The sequence below is a fragment of the Phyllobates terribilis genome, unplaced genomic scaffold, assembly GCF_046119375.1.
Source record: "Phyllobates terribilis strain yellow unplaced genomic scaffold, ASM4611937v1 Scaffold_3__8_contigs__length_932513732, whole genome shotgun sequence".
In the NCBI taxonomy this organism is placed as follows: domain Eukaryota; kingdom Metazoa; phylum Chordata; class Amphibia; order Anura; family Dendrobatidae; genus Phyllobates; species Phyllobates terribilis.
The window spans coordinates 324,264,104-324,286,053 of NW_027362763.1; the positions used below are offsets into that span (position 1 = coordinate 324,264,104).

Genomic DNA, 21,950 nt, shown 5'->3' on the forward strand with positions numbered 1-21,950 from the left:
ATGATGTCCCTCCTAATTGCATAGGCTCCTCAGGACTGACCAGGGGAACCACCATATGAGGGGACCTTGTAGGAGGTGGAGTCATCACAGGGGGTAGAGTTATCCCGCACCTCTCCCGAAGCCGTCTGTCCACGCGAATAGCAAGGGCCATAGCGGCTTCCAGAGACACGGGAGAGTCATACTGTGCCAACACATCCTGCAATTTGTCGGATAAACCATGACAAAACTGGCTCCTAAGAGCCGGGTCATTCCACTGGGTGTCCGTGGCCCACCTACGGAACTCCGAACAGAATTCCTCCGCCGGACGATCTCCCTGCTGGATCCTACGTAACTTAGACTCAGCAAGGGAGATCCGATCTGGGTCATCATATACGAGTCCCAGGGCAGCAAAAAACCTATCCACTGACTGGAGAGCCGGGGAACCCGGGGGAAGAGAGAACGCCCAAGATTGTGGGTCCCCTTGTAGGAGCGAGATGACAATTCCCACCCTTTGTTCTTCACTCCCCGATGACCGAGGCCGCAGCCGAAAGTACAATTTACATGCCTCCCGGAAAACAAAAAACTTGTCCCGCCCCCCAGTGAACCTATCAGGGAGAGCTACTTTAGGTTCTGGTCCGGCTTGCTCCTGAGGATGCCAAACCTTGGACCTAACGTCCGCCAGCTCCATGGACAAACTCTGCAATTGCCGAGCTAGACCGGCTACTGGATCCATGGTAGCTGGAGAAAAACTAAGCGGGTCGGTGAAAATGTCACGCTGTCTCTGTATACTGGAGGTAGGAGGCCTAAGCTGACCCTAAGCTGGGGCCCTGACTAATCCCTCAACCTGGAGGTACTGTTAAAGGTACAGAGGTCCAGGCCGCCAGCGTAACCCCTACCTCCTGAAGATCCCTGCACCTCAGTAATCTAGTCCTGAGAAGGACCCCGATCACAACCAAAGGGAACAAGAAATAATATGCCCAAACACAGTATTTAGACGAACGAGACAGTACAAGGGAAAAACCAAAACCACCTTGCATACAAACAACTTCTCAACTACAACAGAGGGAAAACCAACGGGAAAGGAGATAAATGATAAAGCGAGGAAAGGGAAAAAACACTTCCAAATACACTTATCTCAGCAACTCCAAACACCACGATCCGCTCTGTCAGTCTGAATGAAATGCTTTCACCGACACCTCCCAAACAGACCAGCAGGTATATGAAGGAGTCTAACTACAGAAGTATTGATTGCAGCTGGGCGAGGCTGGACCTCATCTAGCCCAGAGAGAGAGAGAGAATTAACTCCCTCACTGCCGAGAAACACAAAGCACCAACAAGTCAGCTGCGAGAAGTCAGGCTGTGTACTCGTGACGATCTTCGTGGCAACACACCCGTGACAGTTGGATTCCAGGTTCGACAATAGAAAAACCTGTCTAATCAGTAAAGATGGAGGTAAGACAGTTGCAGCAGTCTCAAGAGACCGTTTGAAGTTGTGCCCAGGTCTATTGAAGCCACAAGAAGAAATGCCTCTTATAGTGACTGAAGGACCCAAAGAAGATGTACTCCATACTGTCTTATGAGATTTCCCGACAGATTGGCCTCAACTGGATGGAGCCGTAATAATACCTGTGATGCACTTCTACCAACAGCCAGAAGACCCTCCACTGCAAGAAAGACCTGTAAGTGCCCCAGAAGAGCCTGCTCAGGATGAATCCCCGGAAGAAGGATCACCGGCAGAAGCAGAGCCAGTTGGCCCAGTAACCAGTGTACTTGTCTGTCCCATCGAGAGGTTAAGACAGTTTTACAATTTGCCCACGCGTTGATCTGACAGGGTAACAGACAGTACAAACACAGACATCGACAACACCCCAGTACTACGTAGGTCAACACACAGTACAAAAGGCCAGATCCCTGCCAGGTATAGGGAATAAGAATGAAGTGCCTACCATGTAAATAGTTACCCAGTGGGTATTGCTACTGTTATTGTTTATTACGTGAACTGGACAATATATGTGCCTTTAGTTACCCGTCAGGGTATAAAGACTTGTAGGCTGAGGACTTGAGCAGCCCAAAAACTGTTCCTATACATAGTTACACTCCCTGGAGTGCCTCCTTAAGCGACCACAGAACAAAAACCCATTTGGCGTGGCCGAAGACGTGGTCCAGCACCTGGATCACCTATGCCCTGTAGCCATGCCCAGGGCCTACGTTGAGGGTTTTCAGGCGGGTCCCTCATGTTCTTTCATCGGTAAAATGGACACCAGGTTATGGGACTTACTGTAACTCTATTGTTATTAGAATTATTACAATTGTTATTATTGTTGTTATTGTTGTAAAATGTTAAAATAATGCTTCAGTGCAGGAGTACTGAATTGTACTAGGGGGGAATGTGGCGCCCTGCTATGCACAGGTGCCACAGAACCCAGTAGGGCGCATGGATGGACTTCTCCACAAGAGGCCCTCATTACATTCACACACCTCCACCCTACCACCTCAGACCAGCAGAGGGAGCCCGTTAGGGATATATATATGGAGGGTGGAGCCAGGCAGCTCAGTTAGTTGTTAGAGTCTAAGAGCGTGCTGACGCTGAGAGCAGCGTAGACGCAGCTCATCTGCTGTTGCAGTAGTGAGGGCCCTGAGAGTGGCCGACGGCAAAGAGGAAAGGAGAGAGGAGTTGAGGGGGGCAGAGGAGCGTACCAGGCTCACCCCGAAATATACACCGGACACCGGGTCAGAGCCTACAGGGACCCTTTATACCCAGTAGGGACCACCGGATACCTGGAGGGCTACAAGTCCCAGGCCGACCAACGCTGACTACTATACCAGGGCTAGGAGTCACGGAGGCCCCAGCGTCCAGGGAGAGTGATCTCCAAGAGAAGGTCCTACCACCAGGTCAGCAGGTGCAAGGGAGAGAGATAGTAATTAAGCCAGGCCAAGCTCCAGGCAGTTCAGAAGCTTAGCAAGTGGAAGCAACGGATCAGGAGGCCCTATACCCGCTCACTGGGGAGAGTCCAGAAGTGTACCCTGCCTACCGAGTACCCTGGATCATACCTGCATCTACACCAGTAAAGGTACCCAAGCGAATCCCCGTGTGAGTGTCTGTAATTTCTTCCTGAACCGCCCTGGCCGTCTCTCCCCTGTATCACCATCCATTACCCCACGCTGCCCTGAGGCCCGCTCCACCTGTGGGGAGCCGTTCCATCATAAGCTGCCCTAACATCTGCCTCAGAGGACTGCTCCGCAGCGGCGGCTCCCTTTAGCCGTATTCCACAGGGGGCGTCACGAACACTTTACAAATCCCCTATAAATAATTCCCCTTTTTGTTGACCGCCCTGGGCCACGGACCGGGCCAGCCATCGTGATATCCCCCACCGGCATCCAGAGGCCCGGCTGCCGAGTACCCCACAGCCCTGGGGGAGCGTCATACTCACTTATGCTGACTGCTGTATATATAATGTACTGATAATATGGGGGTGTACTCATGAATTTGTCTCTCTCTTTCTCTCTTTCTTGTCCTGGACATAGTGTCGTCATGGTGTCACACTGAGCATGCTCAGTCTATAGAGGCTTCGGACGGAAGGACACGTCCCTGGCTATATTATAGATATCAAAGCTTTCACGCTATGAATTCTGGAATAAAAGCTTTGAAAAGTTGTGAAATTTAGGAGAAGCTCGGAGCTGCACTTAAATTTTGCAACTTTTGCCTTCTTCATGCCTGTCACTCCCAGTTCCATCAAAATATGTGGAGCTAGGGCAGAACAGGGGTGTGGTGACCACTGCTTGTCAAATTCATGACGGGCAGCAACGTTCGCTATGCCACAAATCTTAATCCAGCTAGTCAGGGGGAGGATTTGATGTGAATCAGACTCAAAAGTGTCCAACACTCCTGATTCATGAAGAGGCTTACACAGGTCTTGATGAATCTTGATTATCTGGCTAGTGTGATCATCAGCAATGTGTGAAATGGCACCTGTCATTTTTTTTAGATCCATGTAAATCAAACTGCAAATTGTTCAAATTTGCTGTGACCTGCGAATTTCAGTAAATTCAATTCACATCAATTTTCTTCAGTCATCTATAAATATATATAATATATATAAAAAACAAAAAACATACGGCAGTATCGGTGGTAACCACACTGTAGCAAGAAAAAAGGTGAAGATATGAAACCTGAGTTATGGTTATACAATGTTGCTCTTACACAATTTATGAAACCACAGAAACCCCCCTTAAGCACTTCGCACGAGAGCCTGTTTTTGCCTTCGTGACCGGGCCAATTTTTTCAATTCTGACCACTGTCATTTTATGAAGCAATTACTCTGGAACGCTTCAACGGATCTCCCTGATTCTGAGAATGTTTTTTCGTGACATATTGTACTTCATGATAGTGGTAAAATTTCTTCGATATCACTTGCGTTTATTTGTGAAAAAATCTGAAATTTGGCGAAAATTTTGTAAATTTTTGCAATTTTCAAACTTTGAATTTTTATGCCCTTAAATCAGAGAGATATGTCACACAAAATTGTTAATAAATAACATTTCCCACATGTCTACTTTACATCAGCACAATTTTGGAACCAAAATTTTGTTTTGTTAGGGAGCTATAAGGGTTAAAAGTTGACCAGCGATTTCTCATTTTTCCAACAAAATTTGCAAAAACATTTTTTTAGGGACCACATCATATTTGAAGTCACTTTGAGGGGTCTTTATGACAGAAAATACCCAAAAGTGACACCATTCTAAAAACTGCACCCCTCAAGGTACTCAAAACCATATTCAAGAACTTTATTAACCCTTCAGGTACTTCACAGGAATTTTTGGAATGTGGAAGAAAAAAATTAACATTTAACTTTTTTCACAAAAATGTTAATTTAGACCCAATTTTTTTTTATTTTCACAGGGGTATCAGGAAAAATTGGACCCCAAAATTTTTTTTGCAATTTCTCTTGAGCGCGCTGATACCCCATGTGTGATGAAAAACCACTGTTTGGGTGCACTGCAGGGTTCGGAAGGAAAGGAGCGCCATTAGACTTTTTGAATGTAAAATTTGTCTGAATAATTAGCAGGCGCCATGTTGCGTTTGGAGAGCCCCTGATGTTCCTAAACAGTGGAAACCCCCCACAAGTGACACCATTTTGGAAACTAGACCCCTTAGGGAACTTATCTAGATGTGTGGTGAGCACCTTAAACCCAAAGGTGCTTCACAGAAGTTTATAATATTGAGCTGTAAAAATAAAATTTTCACATTTTTCCCACAAAAACGTTTTTCATCCCTTAATTTTGCATTATTATAAGGGTAATAGGATAAATTGCACCATGAAATTTGTTGTGCAATTTCTCCTGAACACGCTGATACCCCATATGTGGAGGCAAACCACTGTTTGGGTGCACTGCAGGGTTCGGAAGGGAAGGCGCGCCATTAGACTTTTTGAATGTAAAATTTGTCTGAATAATTAGCGGACGCCATGTTGCATTTGGGGAGCCCCTGATGTGCCTAAACAGTGGAAACCCCCCACAAGTGACACTATTTTAGAAACTAGACCCCTTAGGGAACTTATGTAGATGTGTGGTGAGCACCTTGAACCCCAAGGTGCTTCACAGAAGTTTATAATAATGAGCTGTAAAAATAAAATTTTCACATTTTTCCCACAAAAAAATGTTTTTCATTCCCTAATTTTGCATTATCTTAAGGGTAACAGGATAAATTGCACCGTGAAATTTGTTGTTCAATTTCTCCTGAGTACGCCGATACCCCATATGTGGGGGAAAACCACTGCTTTGGTGTACGGCAGGGTTCGAAAGAGAAAGGAGCGCTATGTTGGCTGGGATAGGTTGCAGACACCATGTCACATTTGAAGAGTCGCTGACATGACGAAACAGCAGAAACCCCCACAAGTGACCCCATTTTGTAAACTACACCTCTCAAGGAATTCATCTAGTGAAGTAGTGAGTATTTTTTAATTTTTAAATTTATACTATTGGGCAGTGAAAAAAGCATAATTATATTTTTACCTCAAAAAAATGTTTTACCCTCAGATTTTACATTTTCACACAGGGTAATGGGTAAAAATGGTGCCGAAATGTGTCACACAATTTCTTCTAAAAGTGGCAATACCCCATATGTGGCTGTATCGTACCGCTCAGCCATACGGCGAGATCTGGGAAGGACGGAGCGCTATTTGACAATTGGAGAACAAATTATTGTAGAATAGGCATTTGGATATGGGAGCACAAAATTTTCTGAATTTCTTTTGGGGGGCAAGGGCCATTTCACTTTTCCAGAGCCTTTCTGCTACAAGTAACTTGGAAGTCCCTTATATTTTTAACAGATGACGGACCTGAGTGGGGACTAGCTTTTTTGAGGACTGAGTTGAAGCTTTTATTGGCAACATTTTACGTAACATTTATCCGGTGCTCTAGGCTGAGCACTTACATCGGGGTTTCCATCTAAATTTCCAAGTGATGTAATTCAGATGAAACCCCTGCGGGATCCATTCACTGTAATGAAGCAGCAGAGTTACTCTGGACTCCGTCTGGCCTCTGTTTAGCAGTGTCCTTTTTGTGGCCAACCACACTTTTATGCATGCCTAAAACAAATGACACCGTGGTATCACAGGCCAGATGGCATCCACAGTGGCATATATCTGCCTCATTACAGGGAATCTTCCATCATGGGTTCCATCTGAATCACGTATTTCAGAGATTTACACGGAAACTCTGGTGTAAGTGCTCAGCGCAGAGCACAGGATAAATGTGAGCAGAGCCTTACAGCGATCTTTGGGAGACACAATAAACAAATCAGTAGCAGGTGAAGAATTGGTTTTATTTATTTTTTACGCCGTTCCACGTGTGATATAACTGATTAGATTACTTTATTCTTCGGGTCGGTGCGATTACAGAGATACCAGATTTATATCGGGTTTTTATGACTGACAGCTGTCAAACACTAAGAGACGCTTTTTTTTCCAAATCTAGTTTTTGCATCGCCATATTTTGAGAGCTATAATTTTTCCATATTTCGGCCGACAGAGTCATGTGATGGCTTGTTTTTTGCGGAACGAGTTTACATTTTTATTGGTACCATTTTTGGGTACGTGACATTTTTTGATCGCTTTCTATTCCGTTTTTTGGGAGGTAAAATTAACAAAAACCAACAATTCAGGAATTGTTTTTGGAGTTTTTTTTTATGCCGTTCTGGGTGTGGTAAAAGTGATCAGGCAGCGTTATTCTTCGGGTCGGTACGTTTACAGCGATACTACACTTACTGTATATTTTTTTTATGTTTTGGCGCTTTTACACAATAAAACAATTTAATAGAAAAAATATTTTTTTTGCATTGCTTTATTCTGAGCGCTTTAACTTTTTTATTTTTCGGCTGATGGAGCTGTATGGTGGCTTTTTTTTTGCGGAACATGATGATGTTTTCATTGGTACCATTTTTATTTCCATTTTGCATTTTGATCGCATTTTTTTCCACTTTTTGTTTGGCGATATGATGAAAAAGCATATTTTTTTGCTCCGTTTTTTATTTATTTTTATAACGGTGTGCACAGAAGGAGTTAATTAGTGTGACAGTTTTATAGATTGGGTTGTTTCGGACGCGGCGATACCAAATATGTGTACTTTTTTTTGTTTTGCATAAATATACGGATTTATTGGTTTAATATTTTATTTATTTTTATTTATTTTGTGATTTTTTTTAACAGTTTAAAAACATTTTTTTTTACTTTTTTTTTACATTTTTACTTAGTCCCTGTATGGGACATTAATTTTTATTTTTCTGATCACTGATCTCATGTAATCTAATAGACATGTATTACATTACATGAGATCTTCGCTGACTGTTTCACAGTCAGAGTCTCCTGCCAGGTTTCAGCTGCAGGCTGAGCCAGGCAGGACACCATATATGGCAGATCTGGAGGCGATCATGTGACCTCCAGCTGCCATAGCAACGTCAGGTCCTGGAAGGTATAAGGGGGCCGTCAGAGAGGTAAGTGGACGACCCCCTCTCCTCCTGCTCTCTTCTATATGCCACGATCACTATAGATCGCGGCATATAGAAGACAGCAAAGGGTTAACATCATTGGGACCAGATCCAATCAGGTCCCGATGATGTCCCCTGTCAGAGTTAATGCTCTGCACCGCAATCGCAGCGCTTGTAGGACCCTGGGGGCCCTGAGCGCTGCGAGACCACCCACCGTTTTTAAACGTCGGCTCTGCACAGAGCCCAGCAAGCGCCGACGTTTATCTACAGTGGGCGGTCAGGAACCGGTTAAATATTGTTTGACCTTTCTTCTCCTAGAAATATTTTTTTAATGTAATTATTGTTGTGTTTATTTTTAACAGAACTTACCGAAGTCCAATCTCAGTCCTTGGTTCCAGGCGATGTCATTGTTTTGGGAGGAAACAAGCTTTTCTTACCATGTGATGCCATTTTAATCAATGGAGGATGTACTGTGAATGAAGCAATGTTAACCGGTATGGATATTTCATTATTTTCTCCATTATTTAAAATTATCTAAATTTTTAATTGTTGAGATATTATACAGTAATTCCTTTAAGTTTTTGCAAGGGTATATTGCGGACAGTAGAGTCTAGAGTGTTTTAAGGCTTTTATGAGGCATCATAGCATGTGCTGACTCACTGCTATTACGTCAATAAAAGAAATTAGAGAGGATCGAAAAAGACTTCATTTATAAGTTACCCCATTTAGCTTAATTTCTTACATGTAATCCAAAGCTATTTGTTGAAATGAAAGGTTCAAATTTATTTTGCATTGATTTGCTTTTATTTACTTAATATTTGTCTATACTCTGCAAGTATGTGACACTGATGGATCTTCATGCTCATGAACCGGAAAATTGATTTACAGATAACTTAAAAACATACCTTTAAATTCAATTTCAAGGTGAAAGTATCCCTGTGACGAAGACACCACTCCCAAATATTAACAATTCCTTTCCTTGGATGGAACACAGTGGTGATGACTACAAAAAACATGTTCTTTTTTGTGGAACTGAGGTCATCCAGACTAAAAGAAGCAGTCAAGATCTTGTAAAAGCTGTTGTCCTACAAACTGGTGGGTATTTTGGTTTTCACATATGTACGGTATATAGTTTAAAAGCTGCCGAAAGAGGTTACGTATTTTTAACAATCAATGTGATAGATTAATAAGGTGGTGTTGGAACCCCACGCAGTCTTCTGTAATTTATGCTAGAATTTGGCAGCAGATGCTCAATTAATCTGCAACGCCAGCACAGGCAAAATGGAAGAAATGACACAGGGAGGAATTGTTTTTTTTTACACTTGATAAAGATGCCAGTACAGCATTGAAATGCGTAGTAGACATTAAAGAACCTTTTAATGAATATCGCAGCAAGAGACTTTCTTCCAGCATCGCAGCCAATTTTTAAACGTGGTTTTACTCTGTTTTGGTAAAAGGGAGGAAATACACAGCTTCCTTTACAATCATTGGGCAAATTATTTAATATATGCATAAATTGAGTCCTCCAGAGGTAGAGATGGTCTTATAGTTTCTCTTTGACCCAGAAAATATGCAAGGATGCTGAATGAAAGACAGCAGACACCTTATATTGCCTCAAAGCTTTCTAACACAGTGTTTGAAAATGTATTTTACAAACCAAACAGATATTTCCAATAAAACATTTTTCGGAAAATACTGCGTCTGATAAATAACATTAATAACGATGATGTTGATAACAGTATAGTGATTTACAAACTATACCCAATTTTTTAAACATTTGGTTCTCCTAGGCATAGATTCTCTGCAGACATACTGGACACAATGAGGGAAGCCCTTTAACCTTTTCGTGACATGCGCCGTACATGTACAGCGGAAGTCAGAAGTGGGTGTATGGAGTGGGCTCATGGGGTCACCCCATACCCAGCAGGCCATTGGTGTGTGTTACAGCCAGGACCTGCTTCTAATATGCTTCTAATATTTGCAGGTGGAGTAAAGTGGAGCCCATGACTGTTAGACTATTAAATGCCATTGTCAATCTCTGACATTAGTATTTAACACGCACAGGCATGGGGGCACATCATTTCATGCACCCATCGGCGTGCCTGTGATGTGCTCATGGGTCACCGGTGGGTTGCTGTTAGAGATGAGCGAATGTTTCAATATTCGATTCGGATTACGATTGCTGAATTTGCAATATTCGCCGATTTATTCGTCGAATGTTCGTCAAACATTACCGAACGCCATAGGATTCAATGGGATGACAATAAAAATGCATACACAACACCTTTAAATGTTCCCAAAAGCTGCCAAAACACATCAAATTAGGGGGAGACACCTGGAAAGTGCCATCAATACCCACAGTACAAGTACTATAAAAATTATTACTGTTATTATTATTACCGCAACATTTATTTCGTGGCGCTTTACATGTCGGTGACTCATTGACTGGCACAAAAGGAGAGAAGACCCTGCCCGTGAGGGTGCACAAACAATCTACAAGGGATGGGTGAGGATACAGTATCTCAGGGTACAGCTAGTCGTGCAGTGGTATGCTGGAGCGAGGGTTACCACAGATTGTACGCTTGTCACAAGAAGTCTTCAGCTTCCTTTTCAAGGTTTGTATGGTAGGCAAGAATGTGATGGGTTGAAGTACAGAGCTACACAGTAGTGGAGATTAATGGGACAAATCTTGTATGCGATCGTGACAAGAAGAGATAAGAGGGAAGTAGAGAAGGAGATCTTGGAAGGATGGGAGGTTGCGTGCAGGTAACTAGTACAGGGAGACTTGGTAACAAATGTATGAAGGACACAGGTTTTCGATGGCTTGGTATGCCAAAGTTAGGCTTTTCAACTGGAGTCTCTGGGCAACAGGGAGCCAGCGCAGGGATTGATAGAGGGGAGAAGCTTGGAAATAGAGGGGTGACAGGTGGATTAATCAGCCAGCACAGCTTAGGATTGATTGGAGGGGTGTGAGAGTGGTAGAAGGGAGGCCACAGAGCAGAAGCTTGTAGTAATCGAGGCGGGAGATGATGAGGGCGTGCACTGATGTTTTTCTACATTCATGGTTGAGGAATGTGTGGATCCCCGAGATACTTTGGAGTTGGAGTCAGCAGCAAGTGGAAAGGATTTCGATCTGACGTTTGAAGGATAGATCAGAGTCAAGCTTGCGCGACTGGGGAGAGTGAGCAGCCATTCACTTTGATGGATAGGTCAGTTGGGAGGGATGAATGAGATGGGGGAAAGATGATGCATTCTGTTTTATCCCTGTTAATTTTTAGCAGAGAAGAAAGATGAAATACAGGACACACATTGTGAGATTCTCGTTAGTAAGGAGGTAATATCAGGTCCAGAGAGGTAGATCTGTGTGTCATCAGCATAGAGGTGATACTGAAAGCCGTGAGACTATGAGCTGTCCCAGGAAGAAGATGTAAATTGAGAAAAACCTGGGCACTACAACTGAACCTTAGGGGATGCAGACACATAGGGGTGAGATGAGGAGGTGGTGTGTGAATGGGAGACACTGAATGTCCTGTCGGTTAGGTATGAAAAGATCCAAGAAAGGGCCAAATCTGTGATGCCGAGAGATGAGAGGCTGTAGCAAGAAGGTATGGTCTACTGTGTCGAAGGCAGATGACCGGTCTAGGAGGAGGAAGACAGAGTAGTCTGGCTTGGATTTGGCAATTAGTAGGTCGTTGGTGACTTTAGTTAGGGCAGTTTCAGTGGAATGGTGAGGTCGGGAGCCTGATTGTAAGCGGTCAAAGAGGAAGCAGGAGGAAAGGTGGGAGGACAGTTCAAAATAGACATGTTGATCCAGAAGTTTGGAGGCATAGGGGAGAAGTGAGATGGGGTGATAGCTAAAGATAGGATGGGTCAAGGGAGTGATTTGGAGGATGGGTGTGATCGAGGTATGTTTGAATCATGAGGGGAAGATGCCAGTTGTTAGTGACAGGTAGAAAAGGAGAGTTTGGCTTGGGATGAAGACTGTGATGTGGTTTGGAATGAGGTGGGATGGTATTAGGTCAAGTTCACAGTTGGTGAGATGTGATTTGGAGAGTAAAGATGATCTTCCGTCATGGCGAGGAAGCTGGTTTTGGAGGAGGAGCGTTAAAACGTTATGTGAGAGAAGAGGCTGTTAGGACATAAAGCAAAAGCTTTGCCCTATGTTGTCAATCTTCTGCATGAAGAATGAGACTAAGTCTTCAGCTGAGATGAGAGGAGAGGGAGGGGGAGCTGGTGGACAGACGAGGGACTTGAAAGTACTAAATAGCTGTTTAGGGTTGTGAGTAGGCATGAGTGAACATTTCAATCTTCGGTTTGGAAAAGTTCGCCAAACAAATTGATATTCGCCGATTTTATTCTCCGAATGCTCGTTGAACATTTCCGAATCCCATAGTAGTCAATGGGGGAACCAAAAAAATGAATATACAAAATCTAGAAATAGACCAAAAGCTGCCAAAACACATCAAATTAGATGTAGACTCCAGGGAAGTGCCATCAATTGTCCCAGAGTACAAGTACTATAATTATTATTACTGTGACAATGACATTTATTCAGTTGCGCTTTACATGTCAAAAGGGGTCACCGACTGATACAACAGGAGAGAGGACCCTGACTGCGAGGGTGCACTGTTACGGACATGGTTTCTGGAACCACTGTGCCACGGACCCCGGAGAGCCTGGAGGGGCATGACTAAGCGAGCACCGGACTGTTCACTAGAGTCTCTGATGGTGAGGTTAGACTTGGCTCCCGATGAATGCCAGGTGCAACTCCAGGACAGACCAACGGACGCGCAGCAGCTGGACAAGTAGGACAGATTAGATAATGCAGCAGGCAGAGTCTGTATCAGAGTGCAGTGGGCAGTGTCTGTAGCAGAGTGCAGCAGGCAGAGTCTGTATCAGGAGTTCAGCAGGCAGAGTCTGTATCAGGAGTCCAGCAGGCCGAGTCTGTTTCAGAGTGCAGCAGGCAGAGTCTGTATCAGAGTGCAGCAGGCAGAGTCTGTATCAGAAGTGCAGCAGACAGAGTCTGTATCAGGAGTGCAGCAGGCAGAGCCTGTATCAGGAGTGCAGCAGGCAGAGCCTGTATCAGGAGTGCAGCAGGCAGAGTCAGTATCAGAGTGCAGCTGGCAGAGTCAGTATCAGAGTGCAGCAGGCAGAGTGCAGCAAGGACTGGTACGCAACCTTACACAACTTAGACTGCAGAACGGGAAGGTTACACTACAGCCAACCCAATATGGTGAAACGGACAAACCGATAGACCATGAGTGAGGTGCAGGCGGAGATGATACCGTTAATTGAGAAACATGTGGTGTGCTCACAGAAACAAACACAGCAGGCATGTCCACTTCACTTACAGCAGACGGGCTGTCACTCAGCCTAACTGCAGTGGGTATACAGCTGGTTCTGTCGGACACCTGCGTGACACACCTTGGCATGGTAAAAGAGGAAGAGGAAGAAGCAGCGGATGCGTTTGATGGGGCAGCTGATGGTTGTTGAGGTGCGCCGGTCCTCATTTCAGCGCAGTAAGATTCCCAGCGTAAAGAATGTTGTTTGAGCATGTGAACGTGCATGCATGTAGTAGTCAAATTATTGCAGTTTTTCCCTCTACTGAGTTTTCTATCGCAAAGTTTGCATATAACGTGAGTTGGCTCATCCTTTGCAGTGACAAAAATGGCCTATGCTAAGCAAACCCTTGCTGCTAAGGATGCAGTGCTCTACGTGTTTGCATCACTCCGTGTCTGCGCTGTAGGGCGAAATGTAACCTCCTCGTCTTCCTCCTCCACCTCCTTAGATGAGCTACTCGGCTGTGTGACTCTGGGTTCACACCAAGTAGGATGTTCAACGTCGTCATCATCCAATGTGTTATCCCACGGGGTAGAATGGGTGAAGAGTTCTACAGACTCGCCCATCTGTGGTTCGCTACAGTCAGTTGGGCAGTTGGCCAGTTGTGACGCGGTGGGAAGCATGGGTAATTGGGGTGCCACCTCTGTGGACTGTACTGCCTGTGATGTTGAGGTGGAGGAAGAAGAGGAGAGGGAACTGGAAGCAGAACTTGCCATCCACTGGAGCACCTGCTCTTTCTGGGCCTTATCAACAAGGCATATCGCTGCGCGGCTGCCAAAGGAAGGGAATGCAGTAGGCCGTCCACTAACCTAAATTGTCAGCTGTCTTTGGACCTGTTTGTGTTGGTTCACTAGTATTTTCACTAACATTACCACGTGCCTCACGTACACCTTGAACACCAAGCCTATTCCCCCTTCCACCATGACCTCTCTTTTTCCCACTCATGTTGGTCCGATACAGTGGTAGGAGCAAGCAATTTACTAAAGAAAAATATGTTTTTTTCATGTGCAATAGCTCAGTACACACCTGAATTTCAACAACACTAAGGCTATGTGCCCACAATGCAGAAATGCTGCATATTTTTTCCGCTTCTCCCTGGCAGGAAAAACGCATGCGTTTTTTACATGTGTTTTTCCCGCCAGGTAGAAGCGTTTGTCAAGCGTTTTTGCATGCATTTCTGCATACGGGTTATCAAGCGCTTTTACAAGCGATTTTAGCATCACTTGGAAAAGTGCTTGACAACTTGTTCACACTATATTAATCCATGCAACCGGCACATTGAACATTATACTATATAAATCCATGCAACCGGCTCATCCGCACATTGAACTGTGTGATATCCGCATGTGCAGATGCAGTGATGCAGATGTCACGAGGTCCAATGCAAGTCAATGGCCGTGATTATGCTCCGTGTCCGCAAAATTAATGGACATGCTGTGTATTTTTCCGCAATGATAATCCGCAGTGTAAATTTCCGCAGCATGTGCACATCACATGCGGATTATCATTGGGGACCATGGGGCATGTATTACCAAGTGTTTTTTAAGCGTTTTCGCTGTGAAAATTCCACGGCAAAAACGCTTGAAAAACGTTGTGGGCACACAGCCTAAATGAAAAGATTAGATATGGCCTGCCGTATAACGTTACTAACAGACAAAAGAAATTTGTTAGTGTGCATGAGGCCGATAAAACCTATGACATATTCTCCAAACAATTTCAAAATGAGATGTCCCCTATTGCATTACTTTAGGAATAGTGTTGAGCGAGCATGCTCAACACTGCTCGGTACTCGCCCGAGTATCTCACTACTCGGAATGTTCGGTGAGCACCGAGCATTTTCGGGTTACTCGGGCGGGAGGTCGGGTCTCCGCCCCGTATGTTTGGCGCTCTTTACAGAGCCAATGAACATGCAGGGATTGCCAGCCAGTCACTGTAATGCCGCAGCCATGTTGGTTGTGGGCATTACAGTGATTTGCTGGCCACACAGCGTCACCTCGAGTATTTAAAACCGGGTGCCGCCATCTTGGACACAGTCGCTCCAGATCAGACAGTGTAGGGAGAGTGCTGCTGAGCTAGGGAGAGATTTATACTGTGAAAAGGGTAGTGTAGGGTCTCTAAAGCCTGCAAAATCAAACAAACAGTCCTTCTGAGGACTAATATCCATCCCAGATATCAGGCAGGCAGGCAGGCTGTATAGGAGAAGCAGTGGTTATACCAACAAACACTGCATTACAGTCCTGTGTGCTGCTGCTGCTCAAATTGCTAGACTTAGCCCCAGGTCTCAGGGGCCAGGAAAAATCCTTTTTTTTTTCATCTAAATTCTCTTTTTTTTTTTCCTCAGTCAGACTTATTAACCTTTTGATATCCCCCCCCCAAAAAAAAAAAATTGAGTGTGTCTGTGAGTGTTCAGACACAAATATATCTGTTTAAAAGAGTCAGGTTTTGGCTAGATAACTAGTACTGTGGTTTTGCAGTTCCACGGTTCAAATCTCTGTATTATCCACTTTTTTGCCTTTTTTCCATAAAAAAAAAAGTTTGAGTGTCTCGCTGACTGTTCAGACACAAATATATCTATTTAAAAAAGTCTGGTATATGCCAGGAAATTAGAACTGTGGTTTTCCTCTTCCACGGTTCAAATCTGGGTGTTATCCACCTTTTTGCCATAAAAAAAACTGTTTGAGAGTCTCGCTGACTGTTCAGACACAAATATATCTGTTTAAAAGATTCTTGTGTAGGCCAGAGAACTAGAACTGTTCTAATCTCCTTTTTATTACCCTTTTGCCATTGATCGTGCGAGTGTAAGCTACTTTACTTTATTTACATTGGGCAAGGTGCGTGGCAAGAGACGTGGAACTGGACGTTCTGGTGATGGTGCGTGCAGAGGACGGGGTCGTGACCAAGGTGAAAATGTGCCACAACCAACAGCCACATCTTCTCGCTCCCAGTTCTTGACCGAATTACTAGGGAAGCACTGAACAACAGTACCACTATTGCGAACTGATCAGTGTGAACAGGTTATTAATTGGATAGCAGATAATACTTCCAGTCACCTGGGCACCACCACCTCCGGTCTGTCTTCCACACGGTCAAGTGTTAGTAGCCATGAGTCTCGACCGCATACTCCTCCTCACCCTGATGCTCCTTCCTCCCACCATGCCAAGTGTTGTCAGACAGCAACTGATCCCACAGTTGGACACTCTGAAGAGCTGTTCACTGGTCCATTTCCATATTTGGGCCCCTCCGCTTGAAGTGATGGAAGAGGAGATCCCATGTAGCGATGGCCAAATATTTGAACAGCCACGGCCACAGGAAGTCGACGCTGGCAATTTGTCACAAGTAGTGGACGATGACGAGACACAATTGCCACGAAGTGAGGAGGAGGACCGTGGTGCGGAAGTGGAAGACGAGGAGGTGGTGGATGATCTAGTAACTGACCCAATGTGGCAGGAGGACACGCAGAGCAAGGCCTGCAGCACACAGGGGGAGGGAGGTAGAGTACTCCAACAGGCAGGAAGAAGAAGTGTGGTGACTGCAGACAGAAGGCGGGCAACCGTTCCCCTTAACACCAACACGAGGGACGTTGCCAGTACAACCAGTAGGTCTTCCAGAGTCTGGAATTTTTTTAAAGACTCTGCTGATAACCCCAAAAAGGCCATTTGCACCACCTGCCAGGCCAGCATCAGCAGGGGTGACAAAACTACCAGCCTGACCACCACCAGCATGATCAGGCACATGTCAGCAAAGCACCAGACTTTGTGGGGCGAACCCCAGGGTTCACGACCAGTGTCAGCGGGTGTCACCACTGCTTCTTCCGCTGTTGTGCGTGTAAGAGTACCCTCTGTTGTGCGTGCAAGGCAATGCCCTGTCCATACAGCATGCAAAGATTCCCCCTCCTCTCAGTCTTCACTTGTTATGGCAGTTTCTCAAGAAACAACACCAACGTCCACGTCCCACCGCAGCGTTCAATTGTCCATATCCCAGACCTTTGAACGAAAGCGCAAATTCCCAGCCAACGCCCCACAGGCCACAGTCCTAAATTCGCACATTTTATGACTGCTTGCGTTGGAAATGCTGCCTTTTTGGCTGGTGGAGAGGGAATCCTTCCACAACCTTATGGCGGTGGCCGTCCCTGGTTACTTGGTCCCCAGCCGACACTATTTTGCCCGGTGTCCCATCCCCGCAAGACAAGCACGTGTCCCAAAACATCTGCCGTGCTCTCAACAACGCAGTTACTGGGAAAATCCACCTGACAACGGACACGTGGACAAGTGCTTGTGGCCAGAGATGGTACATCTCCCTGATGGCACACTGGGTAAAAATAGTGGAAGCCGGGACCCAGTCGGACCTTGGGACGGAACACATCCTCCCCACACTGAGGATTGTGGGCCCTATGTCAGTCAGAGTTGCCCCAACAATGTACAGCTCCTGCGCATCATCCTCCTCCTCCTCCTCATGTTCAGCCTCCATCTCAGATATCACCACATCAGTTACAAGCTGGAAACACTGCAGTACTGCCTCAGCCAAGCGGTAACAGGCTGTGCTGAAACTCATAAGCTTAGTTGATAAACCTCACACTGCTTGTGAGTTGTGGACAGTTATGAAAGAGCAGGCAGATCTGTGGCTGAGACCGCTGAACCTACATCTAGGCATGGTCGTGTGTGACAATGGCCGTAACCTGGTGGCGGCTCTGAGGCGAGGCGAGATCACACACGTACCAGGCCTGGCTCATGTGCTTAACCTAGTTCAGCGGTCTCTTAAATCGTACCCCGAGTTGCCAGAACTGCTCGTCAAAGTACGCCACCTGTCAGCTCATTTTCGAAAGTAGGCTACAGCTTCCGCCGCCCTTGCTGTGTTACAGCAGCGTTTGCAGCTTCCCGCACACCGACTGGTGTGTGATGTCTCCACACGTTGGAACTCTACCCTCTACATGTTGCAAAGGATTTGTGAGCAGAAGAGAGCAGTTGTGGAGTACCAGCTGCAACAAGGCCGTCGATATTCAGGTCAGACTCCACACATAAGACCTCAGCGTGGGTGGCCTGAGGACAAGGGGGGGGGGGAGGAGGAGGAGGAGAGCATGGTCAGTCATGATCTTGGTGAGGACACGGAAGTCTTGCCCGTTACCAGTCTGGCAAGCATGGCTGACTTTATGCTACGCTATCTTAACCGTGACCCTCGCATTGTCAAAATGTTGGGTGACAGTCATTACTGGTTGGTGACTCTTTTAGACCCCCGCTACAAGGAGAACTTTCGCTGTCTTATTCCTGAGGTAGAGGGGTCTACAAAAATGGGGCAGTACCAGAAGGCCCTTGCTGCAGAACTGTTAAAAAAATTCCCATCTGAACACGCTAGCGGCAGAGGCGTACAGGCGAGAGAGATGCAACTCCAATCCAGCAGAGGCAGGGGAGCTCTGTCAACATTCTGGGGCAGTTTTCTGACACCCGCCCAGCTTACAGGCCCTGAGGCGCGGGGTTCTCTCACAAGGAGTGGAAAGTTTCAAAAGCTGGTGAGGGAGTACCTTGCCGACCGTACCAGTGTCCTCTGTGATTCCTCTGTGCCTTTTAATTATTGGGTATCCAAGCAGGACACTTGGAATGAGCTCGCTCTGTACGCCTTGGAGCTCCTGGCCTGCCCTGCCGCTAGCGTGTTATCGGAGCGTGTTTTTAGTGCCACTGGGGGAATTATAACTGATAAGCGCACTTACCTGTCAACTGACAATGCTGACAAGCTGACCCTTATCAAAATGAACAAGGGCTGGATGGGGCCAGACTTCTCATCACCACCAAATGACAGCAGAGTAACATAAAGTCAAATCCACTGTGTTATTTTGGGAGGTGTATTCCCATGCACCGCTTCACATGGGTAGACGCTTCCTCATTTCGGCTGTTTTTTGCTTTTCTCCTTATCCTCAGCCTCCACAACCACTATACCAACAGGGTGACCGTGGTCTGTGTTGCCAGCATTGCAAGTTCCTCCGTCCTAATTTTTGGCAGCTTTTGCTTGGAAGGCATAGGCAACGACTATGGGAGACCCACTCCCCAATTAAGGGAATAATGTTTTTAATATGCTGTACTGCATGGCTCTTGTAAGGGACATTGCAAGTTCCTCCATCCTAATTTTTGTCAGCTTTTGCTTGGAAGGCATAGGCAAAGACTATAGGAGACCCCCTCCTAAATAATGGGAATAATGTTTTTAATATGCTGTACTGCCTGGCTCTTGTAAGGGGCATTGCAAGTTTCTCCATCCTAATTTTTGGCAGCTTTTGCTTTGAAGGCATAGGCAAATACTATGGAATTCCCACTCCCCAATAATGGGAATAATGTTTTTAATATGCTGTACTGCATGGCTCTTGTAAGGGGCATTGCAAGCTCCTCCATCCTAATTTTTGGCTGCTTTTGCTTGGAAAGCATAGGCAAAGACTATGTGAGATGCACTCCCCAATAATGGGAATAATCTTTTTAATATGCTGTACTGCATGGCTCTTGTAAGGGGTATTGCAATTTCCTCCATCCTAATTTTTGGCGGCTTTTGCTTGGAAGGCATAGGCAAAGACTATGGGAGACCCACTCCCCAATAATGGGAATAATGTTTGTAATATGCTGTACTGCATGGCTCTTGTAAGGGGCATTAAAATCGTCTTGTTAAGCTACTGTGACCTCCACGTCTCTTCCAAGGGTCATTTATATTGTCTTTTTATGTCACTGGGACCTGAACGTCTATTCCAAGGGGCATTGATATTGTCTTTTTATTCCAGTGTGACCTCCACGTCTCTTCCAAGGGGCATTAAAACCGTCTTGTTAAGCTACTGTGACCTCCACGTCTCTTCCAAGGGTCATTGATATTGTCTTTTTATTCCACTGGGACCTCCACCACTCTTCCAAGGGGCATTGATATTGTCTTTTTATTCCACTGCGACCTCCACCACTCTTCCAAGGGGCATTGATATTGTCTTTTTATTCCACTGTAACCTCCACCACTCTTCCAAGGGCCATTGATATTGTCTTTTTATTGCACTGGGACCTCAACCACTCTTCCAAGGGGCATTGATATTGTCTTTTTATTCCACTGGGACCTCCACATCTCTTCCAAGGGACAATAAAACCGTCTTGTTAAACCACTCTGAACTCCACGTCTCTTCCAAGGGGCATTAAAACCATCTTGTTAAGCAACTGTGACCTCCACGTCTCTTCCAAGGGGCATTAAAACCATCTTGTTAAACCACTCTGAACTCCACAGCTCTTCCAAGGGGCATTCAAATTTTAATTACCTCTAACCTCCACGACTCTTCCAACGGGCATTGCATTTCATCCTAATTTTAGTCAGCATTTGCTTTTCAATGCATAGACGAACACTAAGGGAGACCCACTCCCCTATAATGGGTAGAAGGTTTTTAGTACGCTGTAATCCACGTCTGTTTCAAGGGGCATTGCAGTTCCTCATAATTTTTGGAAAGCCTTCCATTCATTGCTTAGGCCAACAGTGTACAGGAGACCCAGTTGCTATAAATGGAAAAAAGGGTTTTATTAAGGCCCTCTGACCTTCATGTCACTTCCAAGGGGCATTGGAGTGCCTCGAAATTTTTGGTTGGCATTACTCACTGTATGCCCTCTAACTGTGTAGTCGAACTGCTCCTTTTGGTACAGAAACAAATCCTACAAGACATATCTGGTTGACTGGCCTGATATTGATGTGAATGGTCCCTGTTCCTCCTGCTCTTTCTACTTTGCCACCACGTCATCCATCATTCATCACCTGAAGCTTTGTTTTAACGGGAGTCATAGAACTGGGATAGTAGCAGGAAAACATCCAGCAATCCTCGGAGGAGGTAGGATATGCGCCAAAACGCTGACCACCTCAGGCCTTGCCGCTACTACATACATGCGCTTGCATTCCAAGGAACAGAAAGCAAAGGAGATGGATGGCCTCATGATCATGAATAATTTACTCTTTTGTAGGAGGCCGACCACTGCTGCTGTCTACCTTCTGAACTTTGTGTTGAAGCCTGATTGACCCAGGACCCGCAATCCTCTATGTCAGGAGGACGTGTTGCATCCCAGTGTCCAGCTGTGTCCCGGCTTCCACAATATTAACACAGTGTGAATGCGTCAATGAGATGGACCATCCCTGGCCACATTCACTTGTCCACGTGTTTGTGGTTAGGCTGTCCTTCCCACTAAATGCACTGGGGAGGGCACAGGTAATGTTTTGGTATGCGCGCTTGTGTATAAGGCGCACCGGGACAAATAGGGGAGGCTGGGGACCGTTTATGGACTCCCGGCAGCCCCCAGGCGGCTGGGGACCGTGTGTGGGCACCCGGCCACGGGGCGGCTGGGGACAGAGTATGGACACCCGGCCGCCCACTGGCGGCTGGAGATCAAATGTGGACACCCGGCCACCGGGCGGCTGGGGACTGAGTATGGATACCAGGCCGCCAACACAGCCATGACATTGTGGCAGGCATCTTCCTCCACAAGCCTAAAAGGCCTCATTTCAAGTGCAAGCAAGGTAGCAGTTTGGTATTACAGCCTGGGGGTGGGTGGGTGGCAGGCTGCACACTTATGCTTGCATTCCAAGAAAACAAAGCAGATGCTAACTTCTATCATCATCATCATGCTCCTCACCTTGGCACTCTCAACTCCCCTGATGGAGA

At 45.8% G+C, this 21,950-nt stretch overlaps 1 protein-coding gene across 4 annotated transcripts in view; it reads left to right on the top strand.

The window, feature by feature from the left end:
- Positions 1-21,950, top strand: part of LOC141259324 (probable cation-transporting ATPase 13A5) — a 749,831-nt gene that overhangs the window by 414,223 nt on the left and 313,658 nt on the right. For all 4 annotated transcript variants that reach the window (XM_073675084.1, XM_073675083.1, XM_073675085.1 and 1 more), the window contains 2 exons: positions 8,326-8,457; positions 8,888-9,058. In XM_073675084.1, the coding sequence (XP_073531185.1) occupies positions 8,326-8,457; positions 8,888-9,058 (303 nt within the window). The remainder of the gene's footprint in view (positions 1-8,325; positions 8,458-8,887; positions 9,059-21,950) is intronic.